At 31.5% G+C, this 25,589-nt stretch overlaps 1 protein-coding gene across 4 annotated transcripts; it reads right to left on the bottom strand.

Annotated features, from left to right (window-relative positions):
• Nucleotides 1-23,840, bottom strand: mol (dual oxidase maturation factor 1 mol). 4 transcript variants are annotated; one of them, XM_068284433.1, is made up of 8 exons: nt 23,746-23,840; nt 17,549-17,754; nt 15,009-15,210; nt 13,428-13,485; nt 13,105-13,239; nt 2,103-2,534; nt 1,458-2,043; nt 1-807 (listed from the first exon to the last, which is right to left on the bottom strand). In XM_068284433.1, the coding sequence occupies exons 3-8, from the start codon at nt 15,171-15,173 to the stop codon at nt 765-767; spliced, it is 1,419 nt and encodes a 472-aa protein (XP_068140534.1). In that variant the 5' UTR covers nt 15,174-15,210; nt 17,549-17,754; nt 23,746-23,840; the 3' UTR covers nt 1-764. The 4 variants fall into 4 exon arrangements, with proteins under 4 accessions (XP_068140534.1, XP_068140532.1, XP_068140533.1 ...); XM_068284431.1 differs by having other exon boundaries at nt 23,542-23,837; XM_068284432.1 differs by having other exon boundaries at nt 17,549-17,748; nt 23,542-23,837.
• Between the last annotated feature and the right edge of the window lie 1,749 nt (nt 23,841-25,589).

Genomic DNA, 25,589 nt, shown 5'->3' with positions numbered 1-25,589 from the left:
TTATTTGTTTTCAAAAACTTTACTTTATTCTGTGTTTAAAAACTTTCTTAAGGAAAGTTTACTTTTAATATTCCACAGGGCTTTCATTGATTTCCCAATTTAATTTCAAAATGAGAGTTTTAGCCATTGATTGTGATACAACTTTAATTTTAAGTCGTCATTGTATAATTATAATTTAAGCATTGTCAGAACTTATCAAACTAATTGATCTTACATTGAGTTATACATTTTTTTTATGGATTTACTTAATTAAAGTTACATAAATTGGCATTGAATTCGTTTTTGTTTTAACACACATAGAATACATACATAAATTACATCATAATGGTAAGAGAAACTCAGTAATCTTATAATAATAGTTTTTGTTTGTTTTTGTTTTTCATAACTCGTTGCAATTGGTTCGCTAATAATTTTAGGCATTTAAACTAAAGATAACGCTTCTGTGTCTAACTTATCACAAGTGAACATCACTAAGAACGTATTTTTTGTTTTACATCAATTTTGGGGTTAACTTAAATCTAAGAAATAATTTAATTAAAGTTAGCTGATTTTATTTAATTTTATAAGTACGTCAGGTAAAATTAGTCGATTTTTGTCAATTGTAAAATTTGTTTATCATTTTTTGTTTGCTTTTTTAAGGAAATTATCACAAATTGTTTTTTGTAGCGTTTTGTAGTTAAGTTTTTTGTTTTGTTTCTATGTTAATATTATTGTCAAGTTGTAGTTGAAGTTATTAAGTTTTCTTATGGGTTATCTAAATGGCATTACCAGTGGTCCATGTCACGAATTCGCTCTACGGGGGGATTACTGAAAGGGAATAGAAAAATTAGAAATGAATTAATATTTAGTTAATATTTAATTAATATTAAACATAAATAAACGGACTCTGATACTAATTAAAGAATTAAGAGTAGAATATCGAAATAAAGCCAGAGGAATGGGATCAAAAAAAACTTGGAATCAGCATTGGAAACCATGTCTTAAAGATATGAAAAACAATGGATGAAGAGAATAATTTTTAGATTGTCTTATATTTCGAAGTAGGATACGATATTTTATTTACATTTAAAAGTAAACACTAAATAAAATCAACCAGTTAGGTTTATTTTAAAGCGCTAGAATTTTTCTCATATTTACACACTTTTCTGCTGCTTTTCTTAAGAGGCGGGAAAAAGGGGCAAAAACTTCAATTATGAAGAATAATAAAGTAAAAAGTTAGGAGGTGAGTTCTCACCTTTTAGTTCTAAAAAACAATAAGAAATCAAATGCGAAAAATCTCAAGAAAGACAAATAAAGAAATAGGAATAACATAAAACAGAAACAACAGAGATAAATGATAAATAAATATTAAGCGTAAGCATGGTTAAGTTGGTTACAAAAAAAACATGGTTACAAAAAAAACAGCCTCAAACTAAACCATACTAATCTATACTAATTCAATCTGTTCACAAACTTACGGCAACATTCTGGCCAGAGCGTGTTTATGTAGCGGTGAAATTTGCACAGCCGCCGAGGCAATGCTGGAGCCAGAATCCTGGGACATTGTGCGCTGCATATGATGCATAGGATGCTGCATCACAGGACCGCCAACAAATTGCAATTGCTGCTGATGATGATGTGGCTGCTGCTGCAGCGGATGTTGCTGATACTGTGACTGAGTCAGTTGCTGCTGCTGTGAACGCCGGAACGGATAACGCCAGGGACTCTTGGGGACATCACCTTGGAAGGCTTTATTCTCCACCCCACTGCTCGAAACACCGGCTGGGCTGCCACGTCTGGGCACTGATGCAGTCGCTCCTGTTGGCTGCATGTCCCGAGCAACCTTGGAACTCAAGCGGCGCAAGATGCGAGAGCCCAGACCAGGTGGTTCTTCCAAGTTACGTGTATTGCGAGGTTTACGATATCGGACATCGCTGGATTCCTCTAAAATGACATGACGATCATATGGTGTGCCATAGTAGACCTCCAGAACTGTGGAGAATGTATGCGGCCAGACCAGATCAATGATGGAGATGAGTACACCAACAATGAAGCAAAGAATGCCTAAATAAAAAAAAATATTTAAGTAAAAGAATTTCTTGAGAAAATCTTTAACAACTTACCCGCCACTAGAACCAGCCAGTAGCACCAACCGAAATGAAACTCCAGCTTGCCGCCCTCCAAGTAAATGCATAGTGGTCGCTTTGGCAACAAACAGTGATAACCCACTGTGGTGCAGACAAGCAAAGCTCCGGTCAACGCCTTCATATAGGCACCATAGCGTGGCACAGCAATAAGGAGAAGATTCATTAACAACCAGGAGGCCAGCGAAGCCCAAAGCATAATGCTGGCAAAATAACCAGCTGCACGATACTGGCCACCCCAGGAGAATCCCTCGCGGCCCAAACTGAAATACTCGGCCACTGTCAGAATTGGAAACGGTAGACCTCGTTGCAGAGCATGACGATAATTGGCGCTCATATCGTTTGCTCCCTCCCAGGTGAAACGTTCATTGTAGTCAATGTCAGGTGGAGTCCAATTGCCAATCGGTATGGCTAGAAAATAAAGAAAATCGAAAGCGTTTAATAAATTTTTAAAATTATAAACAAGGCAACTAATAATTAAACGTAATTCCACCGGTTTATAAGAACCTTTGAATCATTTCATGGCAACAGCCTTGCTCAACGATAAAAAACAGTTAGACAGCACTCCACACCCCGAGTGAGAGGCTTGACGGGCTCTCGACCAAGCACCCAACAAACTAACCACTCAAAAATCCAGCTGCACCACATACTAAGTGTACCGAGAACCTTTGCAATCAACTGACAACACCTTCAAATGGCACTTGAAAATTGCAAATGTAATAACCTTCATAGCAATTACAACAAAAAGAAAATAAATTTAGATACAGAAAATCATTTCCTGTCAAACAGCCGGAAATGTTGCTGCAACTCGGGCCAAGTGGCGTATGCGTAATGTTGCACAGACATTCCCTTCCCACATAAGCGAGGTAAATTCATTGTCAATGGCTTCGACGACGCCTAGCCTAACCTTACATAACGCAGCGGCAAATCAAGTGAGCGGCAGCTTAACAAAAATAAAAAAAGAAACATACAACAACAAGTTGTGTTTATAAAACGACCTTCTGATACCCTGTACCTGTAATACCCTTCGGGTCACGGGAATATGAGTGAAACACATAACAAACTTATGCTTTAACTCCCCAAAATATGACTTTCAATCCACTAAATCGAGGTAATTCTAGAATAAGTTAAATATCGATAACTTTATTCAGCAAAGTAGTTTAGCTTATACTCAAAAATGATAGAGTTGGACTTAAAAATAAAGCTCAAGGTTTGTCAGTTGGGTGAAGAATTATTAGAACAAATAGGTTAACTTCTAAACGCTCATCCCGATAGATATACATATACCTACATATGTAGAAGGAAATCACATTGAGTAAACAGATAGGTGGGAGATAAATTGATGGTCAATACATGGACAGATAGATTGAAAAAAGATGGATAAATAGGTGGATATATAGATGGTTAGATGAAAATATAGAGAGATGGATAGTTAGACGGATATATAAATAAATTGATTCACAACCGTGCATAGATAGAATAGATAGATAGATAGAAGGATAAATAGACTCGACGATAGATGGATAAGTAGATACCTATATACTAACCAATACTTATAGATAAACAGATGACTGAAAAGATTTACCAACAATTAGAATTTATGGTACGAAGAGCTATAACATTTAAAAAAGGCAGATTTTTATATAAAGTTCCTGATAATAACACTAATGTATATCGATCTGAGTATATAGCCCATCGTCTTGATAGACAGATATGAAGCTCTAAGACTAAAATTAAGGTTATGATTGCAAACATTTCTTTGACTTTATATTAAAAACCTTATATATACCCTTTGGTCTTGTAATTGCGAGGTATTAACATAAAAGTGCAACAACAACAACAAAAATCGTTTAATCAATGTGCAATGTGTGTATGATTTTTATTTTGCTGTTGTTGTTGTTGGGCTGTTTGCATATTTTGTTAACATTCGTCAACATTTTCCGGTTTACAGCGCACGCGCTTTTGGCCCGTTTAAGCTTGTTTTTTTTCTAATTTTTTATATATATTTTTTCAGCAAGTTTTAGTATGAAAACAAAAACAAAAACGAAGAAATATTTGCATAATTTATAGACAACTTTGCTCTTGCCTCTCAAGCGGTCCAAACAACTTGAAATAAAATTAAATGAAAAAACGAAAAACAAATATTCAACAATTCCGCATTTAGTTGCTTGGCAAAACTTCAAATTGCATATGTTAATCAGAAAATTTTAGTGAGTCATTTCGGGATCTGATTGAGTGAATGGAGAGAAACCTAATAAAGTCTTTGATTCCTTTCCTTTTTTTTCTTTTTGAACATTTCGGCCCACTCTTTATATAAAGATTATTTGCTTTTAATTCTAAAAGCATTTTTATTTATGCAAATCATTAATCTTCTTTGTGTATGTTTTTTTTTTTTTTTTTTTGTTTGTGCGATTTTAAACAGTTGAAAGGGGTATTCATCGTCAGCGGCGGCGGCATCATCATTATCATCATCATCATTATCATCGCCTTCATCCCCATGATATATGTATGATTGGGCTAGTATGCGGAGGCTGCCGTTCATGTTCCTCACGTTGCCACAGTGTCTGGCACCGAGTGACAAAATATGCAAACAAACAAAAAAACAAACTGAGGGCTTGAGCTTAACTTTATCGCAGTTTCTATACCCTTGATGATAGTTTTCATGATAGTGGTCATGATAGTTTCATGATTAATATTGGACTCAAATGAGAAACATGTAGTATTCCGGGAACCGACTAAGAAGACATAATAGGGACGTTAGTCTCCATTCTATTTTACTTATTTGACAGCCTTTTGTGAAAAGTTAATCGACTAGAAGGAGAATTGAAATCAAGAAAGTGTTTTGACAAAGAATTTTCGAAACTAAGAATATCTAAAGGGCCCAAGAATATCTATAAAATCTTTTTTTAACCTTCATTTTTATGTGTTACAATTTTGTGACTAAAATGTATATACCCTTTTTTCCCAAACAGCATTTAAGTTCGATAGGAAAAACACTAAAAACAAAAAAAAATAAAAGAGGCAGCCAACGGATGACGGATGAATTCTTAATTAAAAGGCAAAGAATTTAATTTTCGAAAGTTTATAAAAAAAAATTGACAATAAATAATAATCACATTGGATTTAGTTAGACCTTATATGGGATATATAATTAAAAATTTATAAAGCGTTTTAAATTTATCAATTTAACTATGTGTCAATGGATAGAAGACAAACGAATATTTCATATTTTTGTATATAATTATAATAAATAAGTTTCGATTTCAAACACGCTAAGACAAAAAGTCAATCTCTTTCAATACTTTATAGAAAGTTTGGAATCTAGATTCAAAAAAACCTAATCAAAGCTCAGTTCTCTTAGGGATGGCTTATTTGATCATCTGCAGCTAAGCTTAACTGCGATCCAGCCTAAGTTTAGTTTAGTGTTAGGTAAAAACCTCTTTCACCAACTACTAAACTATTTTTTACGATCTGCGCACTTTTACTTCCCCATTTAAGCCAAATGAGAGATGCATATCCAATTGGCCCGTTCCCCACAACCAGCAAGACCGAGCAATTAACATTTCAAACTCAAGCCAAATTGAATAAAATGAACCGGTTTTCATTACCAAACTGGAAAAATCATATCGATTGTGTCAGTTTAATGACTTTTTCGATCTTACAATCTCAACAGTGCATTGCGTAGACTGTGCGTAGACAACTTGCATGATTTTAGTTTTTTTTTCTCTTTCTTGCCATTTTTGGTGCATTTTTTGTTAGGTGATCGATACAAACAGAGGCCAGGGCTAAACCTTGTTCGGTGTGGAAGGTCAAGCTCATATTTTACTTTATGTATGACAGTTTTTTATAACAATTTATGTAACTCTTACAATACATAAATATATATACATAGATAGTATGTAGTATGTATTTTCTGCTGTCGATTTTGTAATTTGTAGGCATTAATTTAAGCCGCTTTGTGGTCTTACCTACTGTGTGTTGAGTCAATGAGTCACTATAAAATACAGTAACCGTGGGAATTTCTCAATAACTCATTCATAAGGTGATTCAAAAAGATGAATATGGATTTCAAACATCATTTACACAAATTACTTATGAATCTTTAGCACTAGGGATCTATTACATCTTTGTAATTTATAGCTGATTACAAATCTAATACAAAATATAATAATAGAAAAACTCCCATCCTTACATATTTTCAATGACCTTTTTAAGACTTATTTGCTTTATCTGCCCAAAAACGAAAACAAAAAGTCTATACCCTTAGAAGTATTTATAGCAGAAATATATTATTGTTAAGAATATTAATTTTTTATGACTGAACTATATTTTCTTTTTAAAGCTAATTCAGCCAATTACAAAAATCATCCACCACATATCTTGTAGACCATTCAGCAAATTGCCACCATAGAATGGTATCAGGCAAATATATTACTTAGTAAACCAAATTTTCAAAAATAAATAATATATTTTTCATAAAATAAAGTGTATAAGAGAGACATTCCTCTGAAATTCCTTTGAAGCTTATTAGACTTGGGTAAAAGCAGCTCATCGAGGTGAACTGGCTCACTCATTCTTTTTTTCCGAAGTGAGCCAACTCACTCATTTGGCTCATTGGCTCACTTGCTGATAGCTCATGACCCGATAGTAAAATACATACGATACATTTTAAGCCATTTAAAAATATTACATATTTTAACATTTTTTTTCTTTGAACTAGCAGAACAAACTTTTAATTAAAAATATATTTTTTAGCTCCCTTCATTGGTAATTTAACAAAATTATAAGATAGAATATAACAGAAAATTAAAAACAAAATAAACATTCTTTGAGATCCATTCATTGAACGCAAAATGAGCCATAAGAGTGAGTGAGCAAAACTGAGCTAGTTAGCAAAACTGAACTACTGAGTCAAAATGAGCTAGTGAGCCAAAAAGAGCCATATTGAAATCACCCAGCTCAGTGGCTCAGTTCAGTGAGCCATTCATTTTGGCTCACTCACTCATGAGCTACCCAAGCCTAAAACTTATGCTAAAGTAAGCCAAATGCAAACCCAACTTTTTGCTATAAAAAGACCCAAAATTTAAACTTCTTAAATGTTTGATTTTTTAATTAGGCAGCAAAATCTAGGTTTAAACTGAAGAACAACTAGCTTAGACTTAGACCTTGCATAAAAGCCGACTCGATCAAAGGCAACAAAAAAAGGTAAACAAAATTTTATAAATAAGATTATCAGCCAGATAAGCTGGATATGCATCTACTTCTTAAATTTTAAAACCAGAAGATATTTTCTACCAAATAGCCAAGACTTTAAGAAAGTCAATTACCTTAACAGAGAGTTAAAATTGTTAAAATCAGGTAACAAATTAATCAAAGCTATTTCAATGAACAATAAAAGACACTTATCTTACAAACGAATGTTGTTTGGAGATCACATCGTCAATTTCATTCACTGCAACAATTTCTTCAACTTGTACACTGTACTAATTTGTATATGTTTTGGAAATCTTTCAAATCCCAAAGGTATATATAAAACTCTATTCCGTCACTCATGAGCTACTGCCTCTTGACATATTAGATATTTTTGCCTTCGCGTTCTCATTAGCTATTTTTATGTAGAAATTCCTCCTACTCATTAGTTATTTATACAAAAACAAAATTTGTTTAGTTTTTTATTCTCAATATATTATTTTTAACTTTTAATTGACTGCTGGAGATGAACTGGACATGAGCCACTTGAGTTCTGTTCAAACTTATGACAGAAGCGGAACATTTATTTTTATTTTACACAAAATGTCGAGGGGTTGTTTTTTTGTTTTATGGAGTATCTATTGTCTTTCTATGTCGTGTGCCTTTGCGTCCATTGTAAAATGATTATTAATTTATTTATTTTTGTTGTATTCCCGACAACCGCTTCACTCCTCACTCTTTTTATATCTGCTGGTTTTTAGCCGTCAGCAAAGTAAACACGAAAATCAGCATAATCATCACTTAAAATTATGAAAAGGCATAAAAATGTTATTTATTTAACTTTTTGTTGCCCCCTTTGCCCCACCGCGCCCCCTTCTGCGCACTTAATACTTAAGCGCGAGCTCCCAACGTCGTTATCCGGCTTCAAGTATCAAGTAGGAAAACATCAATTTTATGGCTAGATATGGTAATTTTTGTACTCTATACCCATGAAACCGCATCGAATGGATCTCAACCGTTTGACCATCTAACTATAGAGGATTGGCTATACTCGTGTCATTGTATTGACCATTTTAACTCCTAGCAGACTTTAAATTTTAAATTTTTATTATCCAATTCAAACGATTTTCCAAGGAAACCAATTATTTTCAGTAAGTCAGCTTCAATGTGTCCATCACCACCTTCGCTTTCCCTTTTGTATTTCAAATTAAAGGGTATTGTCAAGTCGACACTTAACCCAACAAAGCGATCTTTATGTTGTAGTTCTTGCCTTTATATCAAACAATATTTTCAGTGCGAAGTTAAAGAAGTTTGCGGAAGTTCATTTGCGTGTCTTGTAAGTTATTAATGAGCCAAGTGGATGAATGATTCTCAGATTTCAGTTAAAAAAAGTTTGTGTGTTTATTTTTTTTTTCTTTTTTTAATGGTTAATAGTTTCAGAGGCCCAACGTTTTTGAGGTGTTAATTGAATCCGCCATAATCGAAAATAATCAATTTAAAGTCGTTAGCAGAGCCTTTAATGAAAAACATTAGTTTTACATATACACTGAGAAAAAAATACACTAACAATGAACAAATGTGTTATGGCTTTTGTGACACAAAGTAAGTCTTCTTTGTTTTGTAGTAACTTTAGTTTTAAAATTTAAAAACAACCACTCTTAATTAAATTTACTCTGTTTACCTTTTATAATTTCGAATTATTTCCTATACCAAAAGAATGCTAAAAACTATGAGGCGATTTTATATTTTTAAACTCTTCGGAAGTTATAATTGATTTATTCTTTAAAGCGTCTCTGAGGTAAGAATTCATAATATTTTTTAAATCAAAGTATTTTTCAACTTAGCCGACCTCAAAATAGATAATTGCATTCTTTGTGCATATACTTAGGTCAAAAGTTCAATCAAATTCATTTCATTTTATTTGCATTCTTATAACCCACTCAAATGTTCAACAAAATAGTGTCTACATTCAATTTGAAAACCAGAAATTACCAGCAACACCTGGGTGTTGACTGCCAAACGCCAGCAATATACAACTGCAACTCAATTCCCGCATTATCCCGCACCCTCCCCCCACCCAGCCTGAACAACAACATTTCGAAAACAATTCGACTACAATGTTTGTCGTGTAATAAAGTCTGTTAAATGCCGCCACAGTTAATCGAGCATAGAGCACACCCACAAGTCAGTCCGTCATTCGGTGCTGATAAATGCCAACCACAAAAATTACATGCAACTACAAAAATGAAAGAAGGCAGAACAAAAGTCATAATCGTATATCATTAGCTGCAAATTCAAAATCAAAGTACCGAAAAATAATATACAGCGGACCTGAAAATTAGCTTAAGACATCAGAGAGTCTTTACACATAAAGAGCTCTCTAATCATCATTATAAAATGATCATCATTATTGTCATTATCATTATTGTAGCTGCTGCCTAAACACCTAAAAAAAAACAAATCTTTTGACATTTGTCAGACTCTGATTTGGCAATGGAAAATGCTTCAGTTTCAATCCATAATGAGTGCAACAATTATATTGTCAACCCATCCAATTTTTGCCATTTTTTGATTGACATGAGCAATTATCATATTCAAAATCTATGGGTATAACTACCATACACTATATATGTATGTATGTATGTGTTTGTGTAAGTATATGCAGCCAGCTGCCACTTTTTTGCCACTCAACTTTTGAGGCACCATTTGCCCTTTTACCAACAAAAACGCCCACAAAACCAAGAAAAAACATGACTGATACGCCCCCAAAATATAAGTAACAATAATAAAGCAGCTAGCAATACGTGCAACACTTTTGGCAATGTCTGTTGTAAATGCTACCAAAGGAAATTATGAGAAAGGGGACCTAGGTACTTCAGTTTATTCACACTACATATTTTTAAAAAAAAAAAAAAAAAAAAAATTATAATAAAAAAAAAAAAAAAAAAAAAAAAAAAAAATTTTTTTTTATTAAGGTTAAAGGAAAAATTTTTTAAAATTTGGGGGGTTTTTTTTTTTTTTTTTTTTTTTTTTTTTTTTTTTTTTTTTTTTTTTTTTTTTTTTTATTTTTTTTTTTTTTTTTTTTTTTTTTTTTTTTTTTTTTTTTTTTTTTTTTTTAATTTTTTTAAAAAAAAAATTTTTTGGTTTACCCCCCCCCTTTTTTTTTTTTTTTTTTTTTTTTTTTTTTTTAATTTTTATTAAAAAAAAAAAAAAAAGTTTGGTCCTTTTAAAAAAAATTTTTGGAAAAGATAAAGTCTTAACTAAAAATTTACTTATGCGAAATAAATAAATGTTTAGTGGATCCAATATAACTTTTTATTTCCAATACTCATTTTTGCTATATTCCAGCCTTCTCTTGTCAAGAATATTTATCTGTTGCTTCACATTGACTTACAATTAGATCCAGCATCTATTAGAATCAAACAAATTCAATAAATACAACAAAGTCGATATTATTTAAAGTGCATTTGTCAGTTTTGAAACATTTCGACATTTACTACTTTTTTTGTCAATTTATTAGTGGAAACAAATTTGTTCGATTCTTGATTCCCATCCTCAGCTTCTGGTAAAACTATTAAGTAAGAAATAAAACTTTGTTCCTTTCTAATTCATAATGATTAACATTTTATATTTCCCTTGACAAAAATGGCTACTACTTTATTATAAAGGCAAACATAGATACATATAGTTTCAATATGTGCCTACATTTATCTAGGTTTTTTCATTTAAAAAATTGGTGTTTTCCTTTATGGTTTTTGTTTTTGAGAAAAGATCCGCAATTTGGCATGAAAAGTAGCTTTAAATTTATAGACTTTATTTTGTGTAAGATTATTAGAATATTCGTTAAATTAAATAGCGTATACTGTACTCGGTTTCGGATCTTCTAAGATTTATTTGTATACAACAACTTTTTTCTACTGTTGGGTTCTCATATTTGGACAGAAACGATTATAACAAAAGTGACTGACTTATTCGGTTGCCATTTCATTTGGAAACAGCTGAACCACTCGAAAAGGTAGCCCAAAAATACCACAACAATTTCACCTTTATAGCTTGGTGAGCATGAATGAACGGCGATGACGAACGACAACGATAAGTGAATAGGTGAGTGAGGGAGTGAGTGAAACGTGCTGGCCAACTAGGCAAACAAACTTCCAAGCAAACAAACAAACAAATGTATAGCAAAATAAGTTAAATAAGAGCCTCATCGTGCATATTTCCGCAGGTGTCGAGCGCGAGGCGCGCTAGTCGAGTGGCATTTCAATTTGTTGTTGCTGCTGTTGTTGTTGTTGTTATTGTTGTTATTGTTGCCTGTTGCCCGTTGCCGTTGCCAAGAATCGTGACATGCAACTCGACTTGACTGGCACTTGGCGGTAGCCAGCAACCGCAACAGCTGACGTCACCGCCCACCCAATTTCAATTAGCCGGCCGCCACTCAGTCGAACCTTAAAACTCTACAGCAAAAAGTTTATTACCAAAATGTATTTTGATATTTCTAAGATTTTCTTTGAACGGAAAATTGCTCAATTGTTAAAATTAATCTAATATTGCGATCATCATTGCTGGTTGGCGGATTTATTTTTTTGGTTAATGAATTAAAAACAAAAACAAAAATTTCGATTATATACATATATAAGCCTAGACTCAAAAGCCATTCAATCAAGGAGATGGAGGGCGGAGGGGCCGGAGGGGCAGTTTTCATAAAAGTCACAAACTGGCGGCAGTCAATCAACTACGATAACAAACCGCCGACGACAGATGAAAAAGAAACCAGAGGGCTGGGCTAAGTTCGAGTTTTGCCAATGATGGAATTTCTATACCCTTCTAATAGTTTAACTAATTTTAACCGATGATCTTTGTGCAATTTCATGTGATAGATGAAAGTCCCTCTTCAAATTCAATTTTAAAGTTACGTACTATAGAATCAAGATTGTATCACAAACTTGGTGTGAAAAGTAATACACCCCATTTCAAAATGTTAGTTACAAAAGTTGTTTGGTTAAGATGAATGATATAATCAGAAAAGTGATTAATTAATTAATATTCATTTAAGACAACTTTGAGCTTGTCTTATATAAAATAAAAAGTGAAGTCTAAATCCAAAAGAGACCTCGAAAGTTTTATTTTCAATTTGACAAGAGCTTAAGTTTAACCATTGACTGACTAGTTTGATATCATACTTAAAATCGGTCTAAAAATTTTGATGAAAATTTAACATATGTAGTTCGAAACTATTTCGAGGTCCCTTGGAGACTTCTGAATGCTTTTGAGCCTAAATGAGCATGAGCATGATCAGTTTATAAAAATTATAGAGAAAAAAGATAACGCGAAACCGATATTTGAAATTTTTGTTTAAATCTTAACAGTTTAAGTCAATTTAGACCTACCAATTTGTTCTTCAAGTTAAGGAAAAAGGAATAATAAAATATATACTCGTTGGTTTTTATAAAAACTAATATAATTTTGTAAAATATTGTGACGTACTCCTTTGTAAAACATAGAGCAATCATTCCCTCGTAGAAGCTTTGTATAAAACCTCTTCTCGCTTCACTAACAACTCAAAAGATCTTAACTCTCAGTGGCCCCACTCAAATGGTCCAACACCCGCATCCGGACCCGCAACGCCATCATCCGCATTGGCAAATAATTACATCTTAGAAACCCATTCACCCATTGAAAAGTACACACACTCGATGTAGGTAAGTATTGTGAGTATATATAAAGCCACATCACCAATAAGTGTGTGTCTGTGTGTTTGTATTTATATATACATATATATTGGCAAACTTACCCGTCAACGTCACATTGACATGCATGAGGCCAATGTGGGTGCCAATCCGAGCCGGCAGCTTCTCGCGTGAGAAGGCTTTATACGGTGCAATGATTGTTGCATGTGCCACATGCCAAGCAGAGCCCAAACGGGTGACTGTAGCAAATATACACAAAGAGTCAGAGAATCAGAGAGTGGCAGAGTGAGGGAAGACCATATTGTGTTGTGGTTGATATGCAAATTGAAAATAAATATAATTGAAGGTCATCATCATCATCATCATCATCATCATTATCATTACCATATTGCATTTATTATGGTAGTATGTATCATTTGGTACTCACTTAGAATGACTAGACCCACGAAAAGGCTCAGGGTGACTGTCGAAAATGTTGTGAACTTCTGTAAACGAAAAAAAAAAACAAACAAACAATTTCAAAATAACATTGCTTAATGAATTAACGAAAAACAAAAGCAAAAAACCAAAAAAAAAAGGGCGCACCTCCTATCTAAAGCAAAGAAAAGTTTACTCTTAATTTGGTTTTATCTGACATCTGGCTGAAACGTGCCAACGATTACGATGATTATTGCGCCTCCAACAGTTGGCCCAATTCAATTAGTTAGACTAGCCGGCGTGAGAAAAATAACTCAGCCATGATGAGGATTGCTGCCAGACAGCCAATTAAAATATGATATGGTAATGCATATATGCCAACAATAATTTATATTGTTATCTTACCAGTATGGGTATATAGGTAAGTTACAAGCCAGTTTCTTGACTTTTATGGGCACCGCGAACTAAGTCAAAGGCAGGCAAACTGGTTCAAGGAACTTGCTTGCATACATTAAAATCGCAAACCGGCAATAGAATAAATTGTCATTTTGTTTTAAACTGTAGTTTCATATTATATTGACCCTATATTTTATGTAAGTATTGAGTAACTAACTTTAGTTGCTGACCGTTTTCTTCGATGACGAATCTATCAATTGAATTTCCTAGAAACTGCTGCACAATTTGATAATGTTAAAAGATATGTTTAGTTAAGCACAGATCCTTTAGCTTATATCTTCTTGATTAAGGAAAAGTCCTTAATCATGAATTCATTATCCTATAAAAACTTACGTCTCTTTGGTAAGATAAATCAAACGTTTTGTTAACTTATTCATTTATGATCGATACTTTAGGTTTGATGAAGTATTCCTATAAGGTTCTTAAACTCGATGCCATTAAATATGTATAAGCAATAAACTCAAAAAAGAACATCCAACTGACAAAACTGAAATATTGAAATGCATAGTTCTTATTCTTATTTAATTGTAATTTTCAACTAGTTTTAGCATTGTTTAATATGCAATACTGCTGATAAAAGAACCTTATCGCTTGAAATTGCTACAATTGATTACCTGCTTCCGATGATTTCTGCTCCATAAAGTAAGACATCTTTAGATACTTATTTCATAGATAGATACATAAGCTTACTATCTCTTTAAAAACATAATATAATCGTTAAAAAATACATTTTTTGACTAATTCTCCTAAGATTGATGTTTAGGATTAAGTGTATGTGAGCTACTTAATAAAGGTTCTTTGGTATCTATTATAGAATATCTTGAAACTGATTCAGTATAAAAAAGCCCTTTAGAACAAAACAGAACTAACAAGCCAGGTTAAAGACTTAAATTCGGAAAAAAATCTTTATAACAGTAGGCAACTAGTTAGTCATGCTTAAAATATTTCAGTTTTAGTATTTTGTTTAATTAACAATATGTTTCTTTTGTATTTTAATTTAGTCGTAGAGCTTTGCACTCTATAAACATAACAACACGATAGTATAAAAGGAAATAAATATATTCATATATTTTTTTTTGCCTTTTAATAAACAACTTACAATAAATCTAATCTTTTGATTAAACTATTTGCTTACCTGTTTTCTTACACCCGGAAATATGACCAAAAATGCCACATAGAATGTGGCAAATAGCACAGATACTGCCACAATGGATACATCTCCAGTTACGGGTGTACGATTCGAGAATGAATAAAGCGTAGGTCCGCCATCATCTCGAAATGCATCGAACCATCCCTTCATATTGGACAATAATTTTTATGATGATGATGTGCGGGATCTAAAAAGAAAAAAAAAAAAAAAAATAATGATAATAATAATAGAGATAGAGAAAAGGCTTCAACTTAATTAAGCTACAGCACTTTGAGGCTGCAATTTTTGCAACTTGAAAACGTGACTAAGCATTTAGGTAGCAGATACACTTCATTGACTTCAAGTGACAGCAACTCAATGCAATAATACAAAATGTGATGAAAAAAAATATTCATGTGCTTAAGTTTAAGAAGCATGGAGCTGTCTCTCTCCCAAATCTCATACCCGGAAATGTAAAAAAGGTAAAATATTAAATTAATAACCCCAACCGAAAAGCCAAACAAAAAAATTAAAACTTAGACAAAAGAATTTAATTTCAACGCTCTACAAATTTTGTGTTAGAAGCAAAAAAAAACCAGAAATGAGACCTAGAACCGGATTCAACAACAACGACAAACAAATTAACAATAAAACATGACTACAACTAATAGGAAAAAAAAAACAGAAAATCTCAAGTGGTAGCAATGCGGGGGGTAAAAACTGAAGAACAACAAAATATCAGCTGCTTGTGGCTTCTGAGTGAGAATGACGTAGGCAAAAGTTTATAATTAAGTGTCGATGAAATTGAAAAACAAAAGCAACAAAACTAAAAATAAAACAAAACAAAACCGAAAATTATAATAAGTTGGCGTGACGAATATTTTAATACCCTGGCCATCTATCTACATATCTATATGATATGATACGATTATGCGAATGTCAAATCAAAAGTATTTACTATAGAAGAGAACTGATTAGTAGTTGACTGAACCGTACAAGTTCCTTCCTTTATGTAAAAGATGTTTAGAAAATATAGAGTATAACTGATTTCCACACGATATGTTAAAATGAAAAGTGAATAGTTACTTTTACAGGTCTCGAATGGTTGACGTACAATGCGGTGAATAACCGACCCTATGACATAGCCAACGCAATTACCTAACTATGAGACAATCAATGTAGCTATAGAACTAAGTCCTAAAAACCTAAATAATTATCAATAAAATGAAACTCTTTAAACTACACGATTGCTGTAATTAAGCAACAATTTTTAAATATTATAACTTAATTGCATACAATTATATTTACGACAAATGATGTGATGTCTAAAGTTCATAATATTTTTCTATAGTTCATAAAATTAGCTCTACAAACTAACAACGACACATAATTACTTGAATTTCAAAATATTTGTTTTCCAAATTTTAATTTTCAGGAATAATGTGAAGTGTTTTCTTCTCTCTTGACCCTTTTCTTACCCTCCATCTGATGGATTATACACTGAATAATTAAATATTTGTAAATAAAAGATTGTTTATTTTACATATCATATTAAAAGAGATGTTTTGAAAATATTTATCTAAAACTTTTCAGAACATTTTGTAAATCTAAAACCACATCAAGATTAAGGCCACGAAACATTTAAAAAAAGGTCAAATAGTCCTCGCCAAAATGTTTAACAAAGTCCTAATATATACAACCAATACATTATAGGAATAGTTTTCAAAATTAACAATTTTTAAAAAAATTAGTCGATTAACTTAAATATTGGAAATTTACTTATAAAAAAACAAAAAATAAACACAATAGTCAGAGAGAGTTAATTTTAAAATCCTTTTCTTCTTTATCGCTTTGCCAATATTCCTTAAGAGTTAAAAACTTATCAAAAGAAGGAACTGCACATTTAATTAAATTCAATCAAGCCTAAGTATATCTACATGTATATATTTTCATCGATCTACCCAATTTAAGCTAAAAGTTTCTTCTATACATATGTACATTTGTGCCCCTTTCATCATTAAAACCATTCGCAAATAAAGATACACGGATGTTAAACTCTGGGATTTTCCCTCATTTGAAAGAGATTTGAGCGCACGAGTTGTAGCATGTGAAAGTCAAGAGCCCTCGAGAAGAATTCTTAAGTACAAGAGCAGCAAAAAGGCTGAGATGCTAAAGGGGAGATCGATGAAATTAATGACATAAATGCCTTAGGGGAGCACAGACTCTGTGGTTCCGTAATGAAATGTTATCTTTAGAAATTCGACTTTATTTTTATACTGTTGCAAATAAAGTAACCTTATTACCTTTTATATAAACTAATAATAACCGAATAATGTGTAAAGAATTGAATCTATTGATTCACATGAATTGAAATATCCTTTGGAACATCTTTAAGTTTCCAAAAACCGATAAACATTTGATAATGATTTAAAATTGTATTTTAGATGCAAAGTGAACATTGATAGAGTTTCGCATCTCACTCAAGACCAAACTTTCTAAAAATATTTAAATTCCTACTTATCAAACAGTTTTTAAAGTTCACTTACCAAACTTGTCAAGAGGAATCCGGCATCAATATATACATATATATTTGTTCGTAATTGTATATATATGTATATATCGTATTGTTTAATTCCAAATATTTGTTGAATGTTGATTTGCGTTTGTATTTGTTTTTGTCTTTTTTTCCAGTTCACAATTAAATCCAATTTGGTCGGCCAATTAAAAATGTCTTATGCACTTTAAGCTGTAGCTAACGATGAAGATCAAATAAAAATTTGCATTTTGTGATTAATTAATTAAAATTTTATAAACACGAATTGACAAGCAAAGGAAAACATGTATGCCAAATTGTTTTTTTTTTTTTCTTCTTTTTTGCATATAAATTATTAATAATATTATATAAAAATATATATATTTTAGCACATCTTTTATTGGTGTTTTTCACAGTTTTTATAAAATTAATTTATGTTTATTTTTAAATTGATTTTGATTAATAGAAATATTTGTTTAGAATTTTAAATTGTTTAGTCATTATATTAAGTGTATTTTGCATTTTGTTTTATTTTTGTTTAAATATATTAATACCTAGTAAAAAATTGATCTAGAGCAGGTTGTTAAAGACTTTAGGAAGATTTCTTGTAATCAATGTAACCAGGAGCGAGCCTTAATGAAAATTTTAATGGGGTTTGATCCAAAAACTGGAGTAAGGATAAACAATATCAGAGTATTGTTGAAAAACATATTTAAACGTGTTAAAATAAGTTTTGTAGTAAGTATCCAATTGTCAAATGAATTTTCAACCAATAGTTTTCTTCTTACTAATCACTTTCATTATATTAATATATAATTGTATATTTACATAGATATATATCAACAAATCTATATGTAACTGTCTTAACTATCTTATCATATCAACCGAATGTTTCTTTCTATTAAGTTAGTGACTAATACATTGAACATTTCAGCTATTCACACAAAGTTTTTGTTTTTGTATAAAACTTAACAAAACAAAGAACCAAATTAAAAAACAATATTTATTTATTAAGCAGATTATCACATTTTGAAAAATTTATGTTATATCGCATAGTCATCAAACTTTAGCCTTAGTTTTATTCTTTTTTTTTTCTTTTTGGCATCCCCCTATAAAGTTTTATATTTGCCATTAACCGGTTTAACTAGTCAAATACTAACATGTTGTAGTTGTTAAATTTTCCGACAAGTTGCATTTTATTTAAAAAAATAAGAAACCCGGTAATAAATTCTTTAGTTTATAATTAGAATTTCCAGTCAACTGGTAGCGTAGACAAAAATAAAGCAAAATGGAATAACGAGGCAGAGAGTAACAAAGAGGGAGAGAGAGAAATAGCATGGGGGAGTTACACAAAAGAATAGCTAAAAACAATAAATTAAAACAAAAAAATAAAACATAAACGAAAATAAAAATGGGAGAAAAAAAAACTTTTCGTGACCTTCGCATATTTTAAGAAGGAGCTGTTCAACCGGCGCCCCGCATTTTGACTCGATTACCCAACTTACAACAACGGCAACAGCAACCATAGCTGAAGCTACCGTCGACGTTGACGCCGGCGTTGACGGCGACGCTGGCGCTGGACTTGGCACCAAAAACGTAAAGCAGAAAACGCATTCGCATATTGCAATGTGGAAATCTCTTTTCAAGCACATTACGTTATTACGCTACAATGCTAAAACAAAAGCCAAGAGAGCACACACACTTTACACACACACACCCATGAAGGGGGAACCGCAAAATAAAAGCAACAGCTTTATAGCAAACAGACATTACAGTTACAAAATGAAAATGAAACTATAAAGCACAGTGGGCGAAATATTTGCAAAATTTTGTAAAATAACAACAATCAAACACTGATATTGGAGATATTGAGTACCACAGATCCCAAAAAAAGTCAGTATTATCCTTAGAAGGATCTTTCCCAAACCTAGAAATGTTGTTACTTATTCTTTTTATTGTAAATGGACTAAGAAGAAGGAAGTATTATTGATAGTTATCGAGTTTTAAGAGGAAAACATTGTACTTCAATAATGAAAAAGACCAGCTACTTATCACCTTATTTAAAGTCCTAAGTATCGAAATGCATCATTAGTTTTTTAAGTAAAGTTAAACCATCGGGTTTAATAAAGTATTATTTTTTGTGTAAGATTTTCAAAAAAACTGTAATTTCTTTCTTTCTTAACTCTTGAAAAAGTTTTAAAGAATTGAATACCACAACCAAAAAAAATACTATTATTTTATAAATATAAAGTGCAAGACTAAGTAAATCCTAAGACTTGTTTATGTGAGTATTTATTTCGTTATATTTGAATTCTATATATAATATTTCATTCAAGCCTTACGGATCAGTAAACTTTAATATTCAATTCATTTATTTCCACATATAACATAAAATGCAAATCAAATTGCACAAAATCTTATTGATCTTTTAAACTGTCATACGAAATGGAAATTCTAATTAAGAAAAATGGTTTTTAGAATATTAATTTTATCTTATATCTTAAACTGCGAGTTTTACTATTAATATCTTGGGTACAACTTGATGGTTATTGGATTATTCAAAGACTTTAAGAGCTTTTGACCACTGTGGTTTGGCAGCAACGCCCCGACACAAAGCAAGTGACGCCAGCATCCAACATGCAGCCCACATTTAGCTCTCACTCTCACTTGATCTCTCTCCTCTCTCTGTCTCTCTCCCTCTCTGCCTCTTCATTTTCAGCATCGGTGACTGACTGCAACTAGTTTTGTTGTTTTGTTTTTTTTTTTTCTTCTTCTACTCTTTTCTTTTTTCAAGTCCAACGAAAGTGAAATTGCTGCCGCTCCCCTTTTGAATGCCCCTCTTTTGATGCTATTTGTGTATGTGTGTGTGTGTGTGTTTCTATGTGTATTGAGGAAATGAAGCAAACATGAAATTGACATAATCAACACGCTGCGGCTATGGGGGCCCCCCCCATCTGCAAAATGTAAAGAAAAAAAAAAAGGAAAAAGAAAAAAATAACAGCACCGTTGACGTCGCTGCCTGCGTTACAGGTTTTTGTGTCGCATTGTTGATGTCGTTTGGTGTGTGTGTGTGTGTTCAATGAGCGCTGGTGCGTGTAAATATGTAAGAGAGTTTGCCTTCAACCGGCTTTTTTCGCTTTTTAATGCCCTTACAATTAGGGGATTTATCATTAGTCAAGAAACTAAAAATTAAATTTTAAATTAGTCAAGACAAATTTTCCAATTTAGGTCAAGTTTCTTAGGGTTCTTTAACCTCCAGATCGGTAAGCCATATTTTGTTTGTATTGTTGGGACAACGTTACGTATGAGTGATGTGATTTAGAATCGGAAATTTGTGAACCTAAACATAAAAAAAAGTTTATATCTTGTCAGTCTTGAAATTCAAAATAATAATTTCAATATTTTTTAGATGTTATATTATCCGATACCAACAAAATATATTCGGAATCGAAAACCAGAACAAGCCCTAATGGATCCTTTCTTTACAGATTGGTCTTCATGTTTGTTTTCATTTCTTAAAAAAAGAACACCAAAAGTTGATGATTCATTTATCAGATGTCTAAGAAAACTGTCAAGAGAAAATATTTTATACATGACTCATCAAATAAAAACCACGATGACCTTTTAAAAAAAAAATAACTTGACTCTGAGGGGAAACTACATATATATTTGAATATCTGAAGCTTTTAATATCATAATAATGATTTGTATTATGCCTCTGGATATATTAAAAGGGTATAGAAACTTCATCGAATCATAAGTTGCAGTTTACTTACTTCGGCTCTCTGAAGTCTTACTTGTTTTTTCTTTCTTTTGCGCTGGTCAGTTTACATACAAACATTACTTATATGTGAGCATATACACATAGGAAATGAAACTTTTGCAGATGAAGTAATCATTTGTTTTTTTGTTTGAATCTTTCTTTTGCCATGGAAATTACACATTCAAAACGCATCAACTGAACCCAACTTGCTGCACATGGCACAAAGACACACGCGTGCAACAAAAAGATAAAAACATGACGCCAAAAAAATATTTAAACCAAAATGAGGGAAGAAAAAACGAAAAAGAAAAGGCAAAAGAAACACAAACAACATGGACAAAGTAATAGATAAAAGAAAAACTACACAAAACATGTGTTTCATTTGGGGTCACAAGCTGAATTTTTTGGGTGGAGAAGATTCTTTAATTTCCTTCATTTCTTTATTTACAATTTCATGTTTTACACTATAGATAGAGAAAATGGGAATGGGCCATCAGTCAAGTCCAATGTAAATTTAAATTTAAGCGAACACTAAAAATTTCAAAAAAGAATTAATCTAACGAAAAGAATTTAAATGAAAAACTATGTACTTAGAAAATATTGTTCAACCTAATACAATTCTGTGCTCATTACAGAATTCTAATCCAAAAGGGCTTTACATGATACAGGGTAACTCACAGTCGACATTTTATGCAACATTTTGATGAGTTTCTGACATTTGCTTTTGTTGCTTCATTGTAATAAATATATATAAGAATGTATATTTTTTATTTTTTGTTTGGTCATGATGGTTGGGGATATTTTCGAAATGACTTTTAAGAATCTTTGTGGCGAAATAAATTTATTAATATTATTCATGGGTTCTTACACAATCCCATAATCAAAATGTCATTTCAAAATATTCCCATTAAGGTTAAACTTAATTTCATGACTAACTCATTGCATCTTCCAAGTCTGGCTTTAGTTGAAATTATTACTATTAATGGATCAAGATCTTTTTATATAGTTTTTCCAGTATTATATTGAATCATTCAATGTTTTTTAATTTTATTTTCAACTTTAGTTCGCTTAAATCCATTTTATTTTTGAGCTTTCCAGTTTGTTTTGGTTTTTGTTTTTCAATTTTTTCATTATAAATTCTTTGTAAAAACAAAAAAGTTTTTTGTTTCTTTAAGAGTCTAATGTTTAATATAAACCATATCTGTTTTTCATCCATTTTTAAATGATTATTATTTTAATAACCACTTTTTTCTATGTATCATTCTATTAAAATAATAAAAGTATTCCATTTTTCGCCCATTAATTTAGATTTTTGACACTTAAAATTTGTTTAATTTTAAACATTAAAACAATATTAACTCTTGGTTGTTTGGTTATTTGTAGAATTCGTATTTTCAACGTTTAACTATTATTTATTAAATTTTTTAATATTTATTCACTCTTAACTATTTAGAAAAAGGTTTGTTACTTTCATTGATTGATAAAATGAATCAATTTTTTTGTTATTTTATTTTAGAAATTCGTGTAAATTTTATCTCAAACATTTTTATTTTTTAACTTTTTTTTTAAATTTTTATTGTAAATGTATATTCGATTCTATCAGTTTATTATTATTGTATTAAGGCATTTAATAAATTATTTACTTGTATTAATTTTTTTGTTTATTTATTTATTTAAATAAAAATTCTTGTTCATCCTAAAATAATTATTTTCCCCTGTTGAATTATGTCTTTTTGATTTTCTTAGTTTACTTTGATAATATATATTTAACTAATTGTAATTTTTGTCTGAACTTTTGCATTAGTTGGCTTAAGTTAAAGTCAGTTGACTCTGCCATATATTTCATGATGTATTTTTGTGTGTTTTCTCACTTTTTTTAATATAAACAATTTGGCAACATTTTTTTTTAGCTCTCCAAGGCTCGCTCTATTGCATTGCACATTAAGCTAACAAGAAGTAACAACAATAAAAATGAGCAACAAAAATTTGCTCAATACTTTATTTAGTTTTTGTGAACTCTTTTTTTTATTTGCTTTAATTATAATATAATTTTTTTATTATAAAGACCGCAAATTACTTTTGCAAATTTCGTTAGCCCAATTTTTGTTGGTTTTTGTTATTTTTTTTTTTTTTTTTTTGTAACTTTTGTTGCTTCTCTATATTAACCACACATACACACACTCACACAAACACACATATAGGTAAATTATCAATATGAATAACTAGATGAGCATAAATTTTACCGTTATATTAGCGTTTTGTTGCCTTTTTTTCCGCAAATTATAACGCGCGCTCTTTTACTTGATTTGCGGTTTTATTAATTTTGATTTTGGTTTTGCTTTTCGTTGGTTTGCTATTTTTGTGTTTTCTTTTAAACATAAGCAAACAAATGAAAGAAAACAAAAAAAACAACGCACACAAATGCAAATACAAACACACAAACACACCGAAAATATATTGTTTTGTTGGGCTGCGCGCATGCGCAACGTTCGCGTCAAGATTCGTTTGCGTTTACCGCAGCGTCCGCTCGTTTCGGCTGTCGATCTCAAACTGAGTAAAATTTTTAACTTTATACACCTTTTTTTTGTTGTTTGAGAAACAGAGAGAAACAAATTGAAATTTCGGGAGAATTGAGAAACCAAGAGAGAGAGAGAGACAGGCAAAAGGCACAGCCAGAGAGGAAGAGCACGAGCGACAAAAAGCTCTCATTACGAAAAGCTTTCCTGTTGCTAATTGCAGGCTAAGTGAGTGTGAATTTATAAGGTAGTGACTACAAAGTAATTAACTAGCGACCAAGCAAGACTTAAGAAAACATTACAACGAATGCTTTAATGCCCTATAAGAACATAAAAACTATGCTTAGGAATATATACACCAAATATACACTTTACATTTTGTTTACAGGAAGATGATCTACGTTTATATCTGTAATTTGTTCATCATGACTATTTTGTTTCGATCTATTGTAAAAAAACGTGTATTTAACAATCAAATAGGACTTTTAAAAACTTCAATAAATTATGTATTAACTAGGCTCACTTTGGTTAACAATATCGAACGACAATTTTTAACAATTAATAAAATTACTTTAGGAGCACTCAAGTTATATCCAAATGAAAATCATTGGTACTACTAGCTCAGAGATGTAAAATGTATGTTTATAAGAAAATGAGTATGGAAAAAATACATCATAATCTTCATTTCGTTAACTCTAAAACGGTCCAGATCTAAAAAAATAAACCAAAAACCAAGTGTCTGGCGAATAACACTTTCACTTTTTAGAACATTAGTGAAATAAAGGCCAAAATACTTATACATATATTTTTCTTGTAGTATCTACCTACTTTTAGAGGTCAAGATATGGTACGGCCATTTGAACTCTGGATTCTTTAGCAAAAGCTGCTGATAATAATACTTGGTTATTTTTAAATTAGCTATAAAAGATAACTTCCAATCCTTTTATGTTGCTTATGTTTTAAAATGTTATAAATGTTATAAGAATAAACAATATTCAGCCCATTTTTTATCATCTTTAACTATGTTTTATATAATGTTATTATTATTAGATGATGAACAAATTTTCTTACCCAATTTGTTAAAACACATGTTGACGATTTCGGGGTGTTAGTTTTTGACCAATTAGGTATATACTTATTCTAAGGCAGCTGGTGTGACGACTAACTTATATGTTCAAGAGCTTAAAGTCGAAGGTCTGAAACTACACTCACCAAACTGATTCTCGAACCAACCAACTCTCTACGCTGGAGAGTAATACAAAAACTTGACAAAAAACTGGACGAGGGATAATTCCTGATCGAAACCTTGTCCATTACTTTCAAAAATACAACAAAAAAACTTGCTCACTTTGAAGATGACCTCATACAATTGGAACAAAATAGTAGGTACATACAAATGTATATGAGATACTTGTATTATCATAAGCACCTGTCGCCAAGAAAAACTAGAAATTTAATTAAATTTATAATATTAATATGCAACTGTTAATTGAATTAGCATCGGACAGTACAAAATCTGCAGGTGGCTGAGTAATTAATATTTCCTTGGCTACCGAACCACGCATCAGCAACAAATCACAGTAACTGTTTGATCTCGAATATCTTTATCAACATATATATATCTTGATCTTGACAGTTGCAAATTTGGTTGCTAAACCAAGAACAGCTTATCGATTGCCTCACTCAACCAAACATCAGTTTATGATGTGCCAAATTAGCCATAAAACTAGTAGTAAACAACATAGAATATAGTCATCACACGAGAGATAGCCACT

This window comes from Drosophila tropicalis, unplaced genomic scaffold (assembly GCF_018151085.1).
Source record: "Drosophila tropicalis isolate 14030-0801.00 unplaced genomic scaffold, ASM1815108v1 contig_393, whole genome shotgun sequence".
Taxonomy (NCBI): Eukaryota; Metazoa; Arthropoda; class Insecta; order Diptera; family Drosophilidae; genus Drosophila; species Drosophila tropicalis.
This window is presented reverse-complemented; position numbering and strand designations above follow the sequence as displayed.

Coding starts and splice junctions, on each gene's coding strand:
- mol (XM_068284433.1), bottom strand. CDS start 15,173: ATGAAGGGATGGTTCGATGCATTTCGAGATGATGGCGGACCTACGCTT. Junction 2,044..2,102: donor CTGGCTGGTTCTAGTGGCGG/GTAAGTTGTTAA, acceptor TTTTTTATTTAG/GCATTCTTTGCTTCATTGTT. Junction 808..1,457: donor GCTCTGGCCAGAATGTTGCC/GTAAGTTTGTGA, acceptor ATTCCCTTTCAG/TAATCCCCCCGTAGAGCGAA.